This window comes from Medicago sativa, chromosome 3 (assembly GCF_051527215.1).
Source record: "Medicago sativa cultivar Bolivia chromosome 3, Bolivia_mono, whole genome shotgun sequence".
In the NCBI taxonomy this organism is placed as follows: Eukaryota; Viridiplantae; Streptophyta; class Magnoliopsida; order Fabales; family Fabaceae; genus Medicago; species Medicago sativa.
The window spans coordinates 8,460,157-8,474,303 of NC_140751.1; the positions used below are offsets into that span (position 1 = coordinate 8,460,157).

Below are 14,147 nucleotides of genomic sequence, written 5' to 3' on the forward strand. Positions count from 1 at the left end.
TGTTTATGATTCGAGACTTGATTGTTTTATGTATGCTTTAATATTTCAAACTTTAAGTAGTGTATGCACTTTCTAGTTGATATTTAATATTATTTAAGTAGAATCCTTTGATTTTGGTCGCGATATTCGATTTTGCGATCTTGCTATCCCCTATCTGATTCTACAAAATCAATGCAGTAGAATCCTTTGATTTTGGTTGCAATTTAAGGTTTTACGATCTTGCTATCATCTTTCGATATGAAGCAAAATCTCAATTGTTGATCAAAACCACTTCATCTGAATGAATATGTTAACTTTGCTAACCAAGATTGATGCTACTATCATAATCTAGCTGTAACTACAAATAACTGGTTGATTTGAAGTTACTTGAGAGGACATGTATTGTCTCAGCCAACCGGTTTCATCCATCATCTCTTCATTAAATTTGAAATCTGAAAAGGCCTTAATTGGCCTGATTTCAGTTCAAATTGAGCTTTTCGCCAGCTACTTGTTTATAAAACCGAAGTCAGACACTTCGCTCTTCATCTACACGTCAAGTATCATATTGCATACTTTCTCATATACGTAGAGGACTTGCTACTTGTGTGGAATGAATCCAAGTTTCTGCAAGTGGTTCAAGAAATCACTTGCTCGCAAGCACATTTTCTTCAAAGGATCACGGTCCATCAACTCACCAATTAGGTGCTGAAACTTTTCCTACTTCCAGTGGACCCTTTCTAACTTCTGCAAGCAGCTATGAGCTACCATGGAAGGTTCTAAACTGATTTCAACACCCATGGTGACTTCCTAATGGCTGGTTGGTTCCTTGCATTATCTAACATCCATCACTCGGATTTTACATTATCTGCCAACAAATTTTTCCAGCATATGCAATCTCAAACTTCAATAAAATTTCAAGCATTGAAGCCTATTCTATAATGTGTCAAATCAACCATTTTACATGGACTTTATCTAATTGATGCATAAAAAATCCTAAGCTTACATCATTTTTTTAATCTGGTTGGGTATGTATGACGAAGAGACACTCAAGACAGAAAACTCATTTACTTTGGTCCCGAGGTGATTTGATGATCTTGTAAAACGCAACCAGCAGAAAACAGGTGCAACTTATCTGTGCTCTAAATCCACATTCCATTCCACATGAAACACTTTACCATAAACTCGAGTCAATGGATCTCCCTCCATTTTGTGGGGGCATATAGGTGTTCTGTTTTAGTTAGTTAGATTCAATCTTACAAATTTATTTGTTTTCAAAATACTATTTGTTTAAGGTTGGATTTTTCTATTATCTATTTGTTATCCCTATTTAGTTTACAGCTTCTACATATTCAAACAACAACATATACGTACTCTACAACAATTTGAAATATACAAAATCGGCTATTTCTAATATGAACAAGCCATCCACTGTCAGGCCTCCTGACTAAACCATTTCCCTCTAAACATTGTACACAAGTTTAATGGACCATCTGATTGAGATGATTCATGGATCAATTAATGTACTCTACCACGCCAGATTTTCCAAACATACTCTTGAAAATTGTGGATTTTGCGAATAAATAAATAAATAAATATATATATAGTATGGAGAATGCATGTTTAGACCCATGAGATCTCAAGATTTAAGGGTGAAAAATGGTGCGGCAACGTGGATCATTTGGCATTTTCTATTTTACAAAAAAACAACTTTAATTAAACAGATGCATCATCTAAAATGAACATGGAGATTATTGAAGTCTGTTTAGTTTGTGAAAATATTTTATGTTTTCATATTCTAAAATATATGTTCATTTTAACTCATTCATAAAAAATCATTGTGATGGAGATGACAATGAATAGGATCACGGATCACCTCAGAAATTTCATTATATTTCTTATTGAATAAGCCTGTTGAAAATTTCAATCGGGCAACAAACAATGGCATAAAATAAAGCATTGGATAAAAAGAAAACATACATGATCACATTCATCTGTCAAATTACATAATAATAAACCTGGTCTGTATACACCAAGTTGATAAAACTAATAAATCACATCCATAGGCCGATAAAAAATAATGGCATTTCTTACCAAAAAAAATAAATAAAAAATAATGGCATTCCTTCCATTGACTTTTGAAGCTTAATTTTCCTTTGCAAAATTCACAGATAGTGTACGCAATGGAAAAATACAGTTAGAACGCCATATACATAGGATGATATATACGCTAGCAATATGATATGAGATTGAAATGGCAGAAACTGCAGTGTTATTTGCCCTGGGGGAAGTGTTTGAATTCCTAAAAGAAGAAACAAATCTCCTGAGTGGTGTGCACAAAGATTTTTCAGACATCACAGATGAACTTGAGAACATTCAAGTCTTCCTCAAAGATGCAGATACAAGAGCAGCAGATGAAACCGACACCAATGATGGAATAAAAACTTGGGTGAAGCATCTTAGAGAAGCATCGTTTCGCATTGAAGATGTCATTGATGAATACCTTCAGCTGATGCATAGGGCCCATCCTCCGGGATGCGGATCTTTATTCTGCAAGATTTCAACCTTAATCAAAACTTTGATTCCCCGTCATCAGATAGCATCTGAGATTAAGAACATTAAGATATCAATTCGTGGAATCAAGGAAAGAAGTGAGAGGTATAACTTTCAAATTTCGCAGACACCAGGATCATCAAGCAGCAGCAACAGCAGTAGAGAGACAGACAATGGAAGATGGCGTGATCCACGATTGTCTTCCCTTTTCATTGAAGAAACTGCAATTGTCGGATTTGAAGGGCCGAGGGAAGAATTGTCTGGTTGGTTATTGGAGGGCACAGCTGAGCGCACAGTGATTTCAGTGGTTGGAATGGGAGGTCTAGGAAAAACCACTCTTGCCAAGCTAGTTTTCGACAGTCAAAAGGTAACAACAAAATTTGATTGTCGTGCTTGCATCACAGTTTCTCAATCATACACCGTGAGGGGGTTATTGATCAACATGATGGAGGAATTTTGTAGCGAAACTGAAAACCCTCTTTTGCAGATGTTACACAAAATGGATGACAAGTCACTCGTTGTGCAAGTGAGGCAATACCTGAAACATAAAAAGTATTTGATATTCTTCGATGATGTATGGCAAGAAGATTTTTCCGACCAGATTGAATTTGCCATGCCAAATAACAATAAAGGTTGTAGGATCATAATCACAACTAGAATGATGCAAGTTGCAGATTTTTTCAAGAAATCTTTTCTAGTTCATGTTCACAACTTGCAACTTTTGACACCAAACAAAGCATGGGAACTCTTCTGCAAGAAAGCATTCAGATTTGAGCATGATGGGCATTGTCCAGCAGAGCTGATGTCCATTTCAAAAGAAATTGTTCAAAAATGCAAGCAGCTACCCCTGGCAATTGTAGCCATAGGTGGTCTACTTTCAACAAAAGCTAAAACCGTGACTGAATGGAAAATGTTGAGGCAAAATCTGAACCTGGAGTTGGGACGTAATGCCCATTTATCTAGTCTAACAAAGATTTTATCTCTGAGTTACGATAGCCTGCCCTACTACTTGAAACCATGCATTTTGTATTTTGGTATATATCCTCGGGACTATACTATTAATCATAAGAGATTAACTCGACAATGGATAGCAGAAGGGTTTGTTAAATCTGATGAAAGACGAACTCAAGAACAAGTTGCGGCAGAGTATTTGTCTGAACTGATTCATAGAAGTCTGGTTCAGGTCTCAGTTGTTGGCTATGAAGGCAAAGTTCAAACATGTCGAGTCCATGATTTATTCCGTGAAGTGCTCATTAGAAAAATGAAGGATTTAAATTTTTGCCATTGTGTGCATGAAGATAGTGAATCAATCGCGGTTGGAAAAATTAGACGCTTGTCTATAGCCAGTAGTCCAAACAATGTGTTGACGAGCACCAACAATTTACATTTTCGTGCTATTCATGTTTTTGAAAAAGATGGATCATTGGAGTATTTGATGGGTAAACTGTGTTTGAAGTCTAGGATTTTGAAGGTACTTGACATTCAAGGTACATCGTTGAATCATATTCCTAAAAATTTGGGGAATCTTTTTCACTTAAGGTGCATAAACCTAAGTTATACTAATGTACAGACTCTTCCAAAATCTGTTGGTGAACTCCAGAACTTAGAAACATTGGATTTAAGAAACACACTTGTGCATGAGATACCAAGTGAAATAAACAAGCTAACAAAGCTACGGCACCTTCTTGCTTTCCATCGTAACTATGCAAAATATTCTCTTTTGGGCTTTACAACTGGTGTGTTGATGGGAAAAGGCATTAAAAACTTGACTTCCCTACAAAATCTTTACTATGTGGAGGTTGATCATGGAGGGGTTGATCTCATTCAAGAGATGAAAATGTTAAGGAATTTAAGGAGGTTAGGTTTAAGGCATGTAAGAGTAGAACATGGGAATGCCTTAAGTTCGTCAGTAGTAGAAATGAAACACCTTGAAAATCTTAATATCACTGCAATAGCTGAGGATGAATTCATTGACCTGAACTTTTTATCATCCCCACCCCAACTTCAGAGGCTACATTTGAAAGGTAGACTACAGAAGTTGCCTGATTGGATTGCAAAACTTGAGTGTCTTGTTAAGATAAGGCTGAGTTTTTCTATGTTGAAAGATGATCCACTGCAGTCACTGAAAAACTTGCCGAATCTTCTCAATCTCTGTTTGTGGGACAATTGCTATGATGGTGAAACTTTTCATTTTCAAAATGGAGGGTTTCTAAAATTGAACACACTGAATCTCCGACGCTTGAATAAAATAAGTTCCATCGTTATTGAGAATGGAACTCTGCTATCTCTTGAACATCTTACACTGGAAAAAATTCCACAACTGAAGGAGGTACCCTCTGGCATCAAGTCCATGCATAACCTCAAAGATATTTACTTCACTGATATGCCAGCTGAATTTGTTGAAAGCATTGATCCAGACAAAGGACAAAACTACTTGATTATACAGCATGTTCCTCTTGTATTCATTAGTCACTGGTATGGCCCAAACTTATACGATTATGACATCCGCACTATTCACTCATCCACCAAGGAGTCATTTGCAAATTCAGAATGTTCTGGTGTGTAGAAATCTTCGTAATATGAAGGTACCTTTCCACACATCATGAAATACTTCTCTTCTTTATCTTTACAATTCGTAACTTTTTCACTATTCTTTGATCTATCTTTGGTTCATCTTTTTATACACTGTTTTTCCTGTCTATCTCTATCTAATTTCATGTTACAACACTCATGAGATCTCTAGTCTTTTGTCTTTCTGCCTCTTTTTGTTTATTAAAACAAACAAGCATAACTCAGACTTGGCGACTGCATAGGAAACAGCCCACTCTAGCTAGATTATGAGTACGATATTTTCTTGCCTCTAAATAAACTTAAGCTCAAAGTTACAATTTGAGACTAAAATACGCCTAAGTTAACAATGGACTTGAACTCTGATGCACCTTCATTGACAGCACAAACAGCATCTATGAGCACTTCTGAGTCACTTAGAAATGTCACACTTTGTACTCCAAATTCTCGCACCCAATTCACAGCATTCAACAGAGCCAATGCTTCTCCCTCATACACCAGCATGTTATGCGGATACCACCCTGTCAATGCTCAAACAAACTGACCTTCTGTTTCACGAATGCAACAACCGAAACCTGTTAGATTCTGCCCATGTAAAAAACTGGCTTCAACACTGCACTGCAGCTGTCTGTTCTGTCCACTGATGTTTCAGCTTCTGCTGCTGCTGTTTCGGTTGTTTTCACTCGCTTCAGATAGCGTAGGAGCGCGAACACCCTGCCATTCAGACTGCGGTAAAATTACCGAACAGTGCGAACACAGAATTTGATTGGCACTTGACATTTTGTATTTCCAAATCCAATTATTTCTTTTATGCCAAATCCCACACACCACCATCAACACTCTACTAACAGTTACCTCAGATTCACGCGCACAGACATCCAACAGAACCCCTCCCACTTAGTTAAAATGAGATAAACGTGACTGAACTGTCGAAAGCATTCCTGCACCAGTCCAACATTCAAAAATTAGATGCATCTCAGTTTCGACAGATAAATCACATAATTCACAGTTTGTCGGGCAAGGAACATGACGACCCTGAAGTTTGTCTCGTTTTTGTAAGCACATTCTACAAATTCTCCATATTAAATTACACACCTCAGGAGGTACTTGAGTACTCCACAAACTTCCCAATCTCCCAGCATAAGACCCCTTACTTCCCAATCTTAACCATGGATCGTGTATCACCCTTACATTCAGATTGGTCTTCCTGTCTCTTTTTGTTATTGATAAAAAGGAAGAGAGTGTTAAAAAGAAATGTAAGACAAAGAACAATGAAGCATTATAGTTGGAATTTCATGCAAATATTTGAAGCGAATGAAAAAAGAAAACAAATACATATCACTAACTATATCAGTTCTAATTGTAGACTAGAGAAAGAGAGATTGTTTAAATTAAACTACCAAATTAGCTACCTACTTCAATTCAAATTGGTTGTGATTGTGATTCCATGGATAAAGTTGAACTAAGCTTTTTGCACTACATATTGCTCTGTTACGTGTTTTGTTACAAGTATCACTAATAATCTTCGTCCGTTTATGCATTTTTTTCGAATAGATCAAAATGTGTGCATGTTAACTCATATTTTCCTTTTCATCATGTTGACTCATCTTTGTTAATACGTGCAGCTCTATTGCAAATTGCTTAGAAGGGGAAAGAGAAATATGTGTGTGTAATTGCGTATCCACTACGACAGAGAAGGGGCAAGAAAAATATGTGTATCCACTACTAAGTCTACTTTTACTTTTAAAGCTTTGAGGAATCCATATATAACAAGTTGTACATAATCAAAATACTTTTACTTTTAAAGCTTTGAGGAGGAGATTTTCCATCCATTACCGTCCTATGTGTGTCTTGGTGCTCAAGAAAGGAACCAATGATTGCATTGTCCTCATGTGAGGCTGAATATATTGATTCATCACTTTGTGCATATGAAGCTGTTTGGTTAGTGAACCAAATTGATGAAATTGGTATTTGAGAATAGTGAAGCAGTAACATTGAAAATTGATAACATCTCAACAATCAATTTAGCCAAAAATCCTATAGCACATGGAAGAAGTAGGCATATTGAAATGAGATTTCACTATCTAAGAGGACAAGTGAGCAAAGTAAAGCTGAAATTGGAACACTGCAGATGTGAAGATCAAGTTACGGACATTCTAACTTAAGGTGTCAAGATTGAAGTATTCATGAAGCTACCGCGTTGGATGGGAATGGAAGCTTTAGCTAACCGTAATTAATGTGGTGTGTTGAACGTTTAATTTGGTTTAGGCTATAAGAATAAGTTACTTGTGACACAAGTAATATTAGAGGATAGAGTTTTACAACTATTTCCAGTTGGTTAGTTTTTACACTTTAATTGACTTTGCTTGTGAAGCAAGTTACACTCGTTGTATGATGTATAAATAACAATAAGTGAATGAGAAATCACTATTAAGTGATGGTTGAATATTTTCCATCACTAACTTTTATCTCTATCTTAAAATTCTCTCTTTTTATGTTATTCTCTTATTCTCTAATCAAAATTGATCAAGTGAAACAAATGTGTGTGTAAGTGATAGTGTAAAGTGAATTGCTCTAACCTCTGTTGGCCTGAGGGTGGACGGAAGGGAGGTAACACAGGGTACCATTTTTTTAAGGGCACCAAAATTATTATTTTTAATTAGTAGTTAGTACTATATAGACATTTCTTTTTGACTACTTTTGATTATTTCTAATGAAAATATATTTTTACATAACCTTGGTTATGAATGAATCTTTCCAAAATTAAAATACAAGAAGAAAAACATTCAAATAATTAAAAGAGCACAACTTTATTGATGCGTCCAAGATATCAAAAATCTTAGGACCGACCATGACATTAACAATATCTAGTTTATTATTTAAGAGTGAATCGTATATAGCCATTCAAAATTATAAAGTTTCACTGTATTATATATGCTAAACTTGGAGTTGGAGCCAAAAGTGGGCCAATTCCAAAGACTCCTGCCTAACATCCACTGACTATTATAAAAAACAGAAAAATGGTCTGCCTACCTAGGAATAATATTTTCCTATGAAAAGCATGGTCTGCCCACCATCAACTTAATAAAATAATCACGTTTCATCCAAAGCTGAGAATAAATTATACAGAAAAAAGTGGACAAACACCATACTAGCTAGGATAATATATACAGATGATCCAAACAGCATAACTGCAAGGTAGCAGCAAATACGAGTGAAATGGCAGAAACTGCAGTAACATTAGCCTTGGGAGAAGTGTTCCAACTTCTTAAGGAAGAAACAAATCTTCTAAGAGGTGTACACAAAGATTTTTTAGACATCAAAGATGAACTTGAAAGCATTCAAATCTTCCTCAAAGATGCAGATAGAAGGGCAGCTGATGAAGCAGAAACCAATGAAGGAATAAGAACATGGGTGAAGCATATGAGAGAAGCATCATTTCGCATTGAAGATGTAATTGACGAATACCTTCGGCTGATCCATACGGCCAATCCTCCTGGACGCCGATCTGTATTCAACAAGATTACAAGCTCAATCAAAACTTTGATTCCCCGTCACAAAATTGCATCCGAGATTCAGGACATCAAGCTGACAATTCACGGAATCAAGGAAAGAAGCGAGAGGTATAACTTTCAAATTTCGAATGAACAAGGATCCTCAAGTAGCAGCAACAGTACCGGAGAGACAGAAAATGGAAGATGGCGTGATCCTCGACTGTCTTCCCTTTTCATTGAAGAAACAGAAATTGTAGGATTTGAAGGCCCAAAAGAAGAACTATATGGTTGGTTATTGGAGGGTGCAGCTGAACGCACAGTGATTTCAGTGGTAGGAATGGGGGGTCTCGGAAAAACCACTCTTGCCAAGCTAGTTTTTGACAGCCAAAAGGTAACAACACAGTTTGATTGTCGAGCTTGCATCGTAGTTTCTCAATCATACACGGTGAGAGGATTGCTGATAAAAATGATGGAGCAATTTTGTCAGGAAACTGAAGACCCTCTTCCAAAGAAGTTACGCAAAATGGATGACAGGTCACTGATTACAGAGGTAAGGAAATACCTAGAACATAAGAGGTATTTGATATTCTTTGATGATGTATGGCAAGAAGATTTTGCCGACCAGATTGAATTTGCTATGCCAAACAACAATAAAGGTAGTAGGATCATAATCACCACTAGAATGATGCATGTTGCAGATTTTTTCAAGAAATCCTTTCAAGTTCATGTTCACAACTTGCAACTTTTGACTCCAAACAAAGCATGGGAACTCTTCTGCAAGAAAGTATTTAGATCTGATCTTGGCGGTCGTTGTCCACTGGAGCTTGAGGCTGTGGCAAAAGAAATTGTTCAAAAGTTCAAGCAACTACCTCTTGCAATTGTGGCCATTGCTGGTCTACTTTCAACAAAATCTAAAACCATGATTGAATGGCAAAAGGTGAGTCAAAATTTGAGCTTGGAGTTGGGACGTAATACCCATTTAACGAGTCTAACAAAGATTTTGTCGCTTAGTTATGATGGCCTGCCTCACTACTTGAAACCATGCATTTTGTATTTTGGTTTATATCCAGAGGATTTTGCTATTAGTCATTGGAGATTAACTCAACAGTGGGCAGCTGAAGGGTTTGTTAAATCTGATGGGAGAAGAACTCCAGAGCAAGTTGCAGAGGAGTACTTATCTGAATTGATTCAGAGAAGTCTAGTCCAAGTCTCGCATGTTAACTTTGAAGGGAAAGTAGATACATGTCAAGTCCATGATTTATTGCGGGAAGTGATCATTAGAAAAATGAAGGATTTGAGTTTCTGCCATTGTGTGCATGATGATGGTGAATCACTTGTGGTTGGGAAAACTAGACGCCTATCAATAACCACTAGCCACAACAATGTGTTGAAGAGCTCTGACATTTCACATTTCCGTGCTATTCATGTTTTTGATAAAAGTGTGTCATTGGAGCATTTCGTGGGCAAACTGTGTTCAAAATCTAGGATTTTGAAGGTACTTGACATTCAAGGTACATCGTTGAATCATATTCCTAAAAATTTGGGGAGTCTTTTTCACTTAAGGTACTTAAACCTAAAGAGTACAAAAATAAAGTTTCTTCCTAAATCAGTTGGTGAGCTACATAACTTAGAGATAATGGATATACGATACACACTTGTGCGTGAGATACCAAGAGAGATAAACATGCTCACAAAGCTTCGTCACCTTTTCGCCTTAAACCGAAACTATGAAGAAAAGTATTCACTGTTTGGATTTACATCTGGTGTGCAGATGGAAAAAGGTATTAAAAACATGGTTTCCCTACAAAAGCTTTATTATGTGGAGGTAAATCATGGGGGAGTTGATCTCATTCAAGAGATGAAAATGTTAAGTCAGTTAAGAAGGTTAGGTTTAAGGCATGTAAGAAGAGAACATGGGGAGGCCATAAGTGCTGTTATAGTAGAATTGAAACACCTTGAAGATCTTAATATCACTACAATTGGTGAGGATGAAACCATTAACTTGAATTTTCTCTCATCTCCACCCCAACTTCAGGCGCTTCATTTGAAAGCTAAACTAGATACATTGCCTGAATGGATTCCAAAACTTGAGTATCTTGTTGAGATAAAGTTGGCGTTATCTTATTTGAAAAATGATCCGCTGCAGTCACTTAAAAACTTGCCAAATCTATTGAAGTTCGGTCTATGGGACAACGCCTATGATGGTGAAATTTTGCATTTTCAAATTGGAGGGTTTCTAAAGTTGAAGAGACTGAATCTCAGGCGCTTGAATAGGGTAAATTCTATCCTTATAGACGAAGGAACTTTGATCTCTCTTGAATATCTGGACATGGACAGAATCCCACAGCTAAAGGAGGTGCCCTCAGGCATCAGGTCCTTGGATAAACTCAAAGCTATTAAATTCACTGAAATGCCATCTGAATTTGTTGAAAGTATTGATCCAGACAAAGGAAAAGACTACTTGATTATCAAGCATGTCCCTCTTGTATCCATTCATCACTCGAGTGGTCCAAAATTTTATGACTATGCAATTCGCACTATTCACTCGTCTTCCAAGCAGTCATAAGCAAATTGAGAATGCTCCGGTGTTTAGCAAGCTTCAAAATATGAAGGTACCTTTCATCCAATCATGCAATGCTTCTTATTTAAGTTGACAGTGTATGAGATAACTGACTTGATTTTTTCCTTGTGTCGATGTGGCCAGAAATTTGGTTTTTAATGATACATCTCAAAGTTGACGTATTTTCTTAGAGCTTCAAATCAAAGTAAAATATTTACTTATCATCCAGCAATAATCAGGAAAAGTGTGGATTCAATTCACTGAGTGACTTTGGCTTTTCTTTTTTTGTTGTTGTCATTTGTGGCGTTTTATAATTTGGTTGTGAAAGGTTTGATTAAAAACCTTGTAATCAATACCTTTATTTAGACTCCATTCTGAGGTCATTTTTACATTTCTTTCTTACTTTAGTAGTCATTTGTGGTGTTTAAGATTGGTGCGAGCTTTTCTTTAATCCTTGTAAAAATAATCAGAATTCAGAACTACTTCATTTGAATGAATATTTTTATTTACCAAGATTGAAGCTACTATCCTTATGATTGGATATCAGGTTTCATCACATCCAATATGATTGGATTTTTTTTTAAAATCCTATCTGTTTATTAAGATTGGATTTTTTTTTTTTAATCTATTTGTTGTCTCTGTGTATTTTACAGCTTCTATACATTCACACAACCAATATGTACTCTACAACAATTTGAAATATACAAAATCTTTTTCTATTCGCAATTACAGGGTTTATTGAAAGATTGAGAAAGGATAAAAGATAAAAGATTTGAATAAACAGAGGAATGATTTTATTGAAAGATTTAAAAAGGATTAAAGATAATAGGAGAGAAATCTCTCCTCCAAGGATTTCCCTTCACAATAGAGAGTACTCTATTCGCAATTACAATATTCAAAAGATACTCTCTAACCTTTGTGTTCTCCTACTTATACACGTACTCTCTAACTAATCCAAATAACAAACCAACTAACTTTTTTGACAACTCAGAACTTTTTTAACCACTCTAATTAGCCATTATTTTGTATCCTAACATATTGGATGAGTTACCATGGCAGAATCGAAACCGATTTCAACACCATTGTCCACTTCCTGATTCCTTCTCTCGGCTGCTACACTAGACTCAAAAACGTGTCACAGCTGACAATATAGCTTATTTCAAAGTCTGGTTGGTTCCTTGCATTATCTATCATCACTCACTTGGATGTTACGTTTCCTGTCAACAAAATTTTCCAGTATATGCAATCTCCAACTTCAGACATATGCAAGCATTGAAACTTATGCTATAATGTCTCAAATCGACCATGTTAAATGGACTTTATCTCACTGATGCATAGAATCATAAGATTGCAGCATTTTGTGATTCTGGTTGAGTTTAGCAAATAGACAGAAACATCATTTACTTTGGTCCCGATGCGATTTGATGATCTTGTAAAATGAAACCAACAGTTGCAATATCTTTAACAGAGGCTAAATACAAAACAATAGCTACATCCGCGCCAACAAGGAATCTAAACTTGGTGTTCCAATTGATGCACCTACGATCTACTCACACAACATAGGTGCAACTTATCTATGTGTTAACCATGTGTTATATTCCCACCTGAAACACTTAACCATATATTATCATTTCATACGTGAATTACTAGTAGCGAAGCAGCTCAGTGTTTCTCGCATGCCAACAAGTCCTTAACCGGCTGGCCATCAAACTAAACCACTTTCTTCCTCGCATCATAACTTCTGCAAAACAAAGATTCGAGTAATTGTAGCTGACCTGACTTAGTTAGTTAATTTCCAATATTATATGAGTTTATCAATATAATTTATTCTGTTTCTATAAACAATTTCACCATAATAGCTCAAAACCACCACCCATCACCATAGTCACAGCATTAATGATAGGTCAAACAGCAAGTGCACGGTCTATCGAAGTAATAGTAGTAAAATAGAGTATCGTTCCGCTAGGGAGTTGTTCAATCTAATTAACTTTAAAAGAATGATTAGAGGAGAAGAAAGTTTATAAAAATGAGGTTTAGTTGGCTGAAGGTAAATAACAATAATATAAAAGAGCCTTGGTATCATTGGTTTGTCATAACAACGAATCCTTCACAATCAAGCCTTAAACTTATAATTCTACGTTATTCTTAATTTCTAAAGACAAGTTTCTCTTTAGCGTATCAAAGCTTCTCTCGAAGTCAGTGAGTGTATCCCTCCAACAACCACACCTATTCTCATGGGTGATTGCCTTTGGGACCCTTGAAGATCGAACCTTTATATGTCTCAAGGTTTGCTAGACTATTCTCATGTTTCGCAAACCTTGTCTAAATTCACTTGTTCGAATATCAAAGCTCCGCGTTCGCTTTATGAATTGATATTTGAGATGATGAATTAACGATTATCAAACCCTCCGCTTCCACAGTTTGATAATAGTTAATTCATGTTAAAGCGGTGAATTTAGATTAGGAATCAAGGTAACATATAATTAGGGTTTAAGGCTTGAATTGATTCGGATTACGTCATTAGACTTATCCAACAATCCCAAGACAAAGAAGTCTACTCACTCATGTTCATTGTAGACATGGGGGAAGAAGAGAGAAAACAATAAAATAAATTGCGAGAAAGTAAAGAAAAGGAAAGAATCTTTATTAAAATAATTGTACTGAAATATTCTAAAAAGAGGTGAATGTTTATGATGGAGTGCTCCTCTATTTATAGCTTTACAATTGACTTAAAATCTAAGCAACTATAAGGGCTAATCAGTAAAACTACAACAGAGTAACTTGGGCTCGAAGAAAAGCAGCAAAAGAGCATCCTAGAGGGTGGCACGGCCGTGCCACATGTTGGCACGGGCCGTGCCAAGCTTCTGACTTGGTGGAGACATATTTTTGTCTCGTATCTTCGTATTTTGGCACTGTATTTGCTCCAGTCCCCTTTCTTTTGCTCCAAGACACCTTCCACCATATATTCGTTCCTAAAATAAAATAAAAAGCAATTT

General features: G+C 36.2%; 2 protein-coding genes across 4 annotated transcripts in view; both read left to right on the plus strand.

The window, feature by feature from the left end:
• Positions 1 to 1,972: 1,972 nt before the first annotated feature.
• On the plus strand, positions 1,973 to 7,570 carry LOC146935443 (disease resistance protein RPM1-like). Its single transcript, XM_085750629.1, has 2 exons — positions 1,973 to 5,114; positions 6,723 to 7,570. Exon 1 carries the CDS (start codon positions 2,231 to 2,233, stop codon positions 5,093 to 5,095), a length of 2,865 nt encoding a protein of 954 aa, XP_085606755.1. The 5' UTR covers positions 1,973 to 2,230; the 3' UTR covers positions 5,096 to 5,114; positions 6,723 to 7,570.
• Positions 7,571 to 8,250: 680 nt separating this feature from the next.
• LOC146935444 (disease resistance protein RPM1-like) overlaps positions 8,251 to 14,147 on the plus strand; it is a 56,065-nt gene continuing 50,168 nt past the window's right edge. For 2 of the 3 annotated variants that reach the window (XM_085750637.1, XM_085750638.1), the window contains exon 1: positions 8,251 to 11,203. In XM_085750637.1, coding sequence (XP_085606763.1) covers positions 8,317 to 11,157 — 2,841 coding nt within the window. In that variant the 5' untranslated portion in view covers positions 8,251 to 8,316 and the 3' untranslated portion in view covers positions 11,158 to 11,203. Of the gene's footprint in view, positions 11,204 to 11,295; positions 11,665 to 14,147 lie in introns of those variants that run through there. The other variant, XM_085750636.1, reaches the window with a different exon arrangement.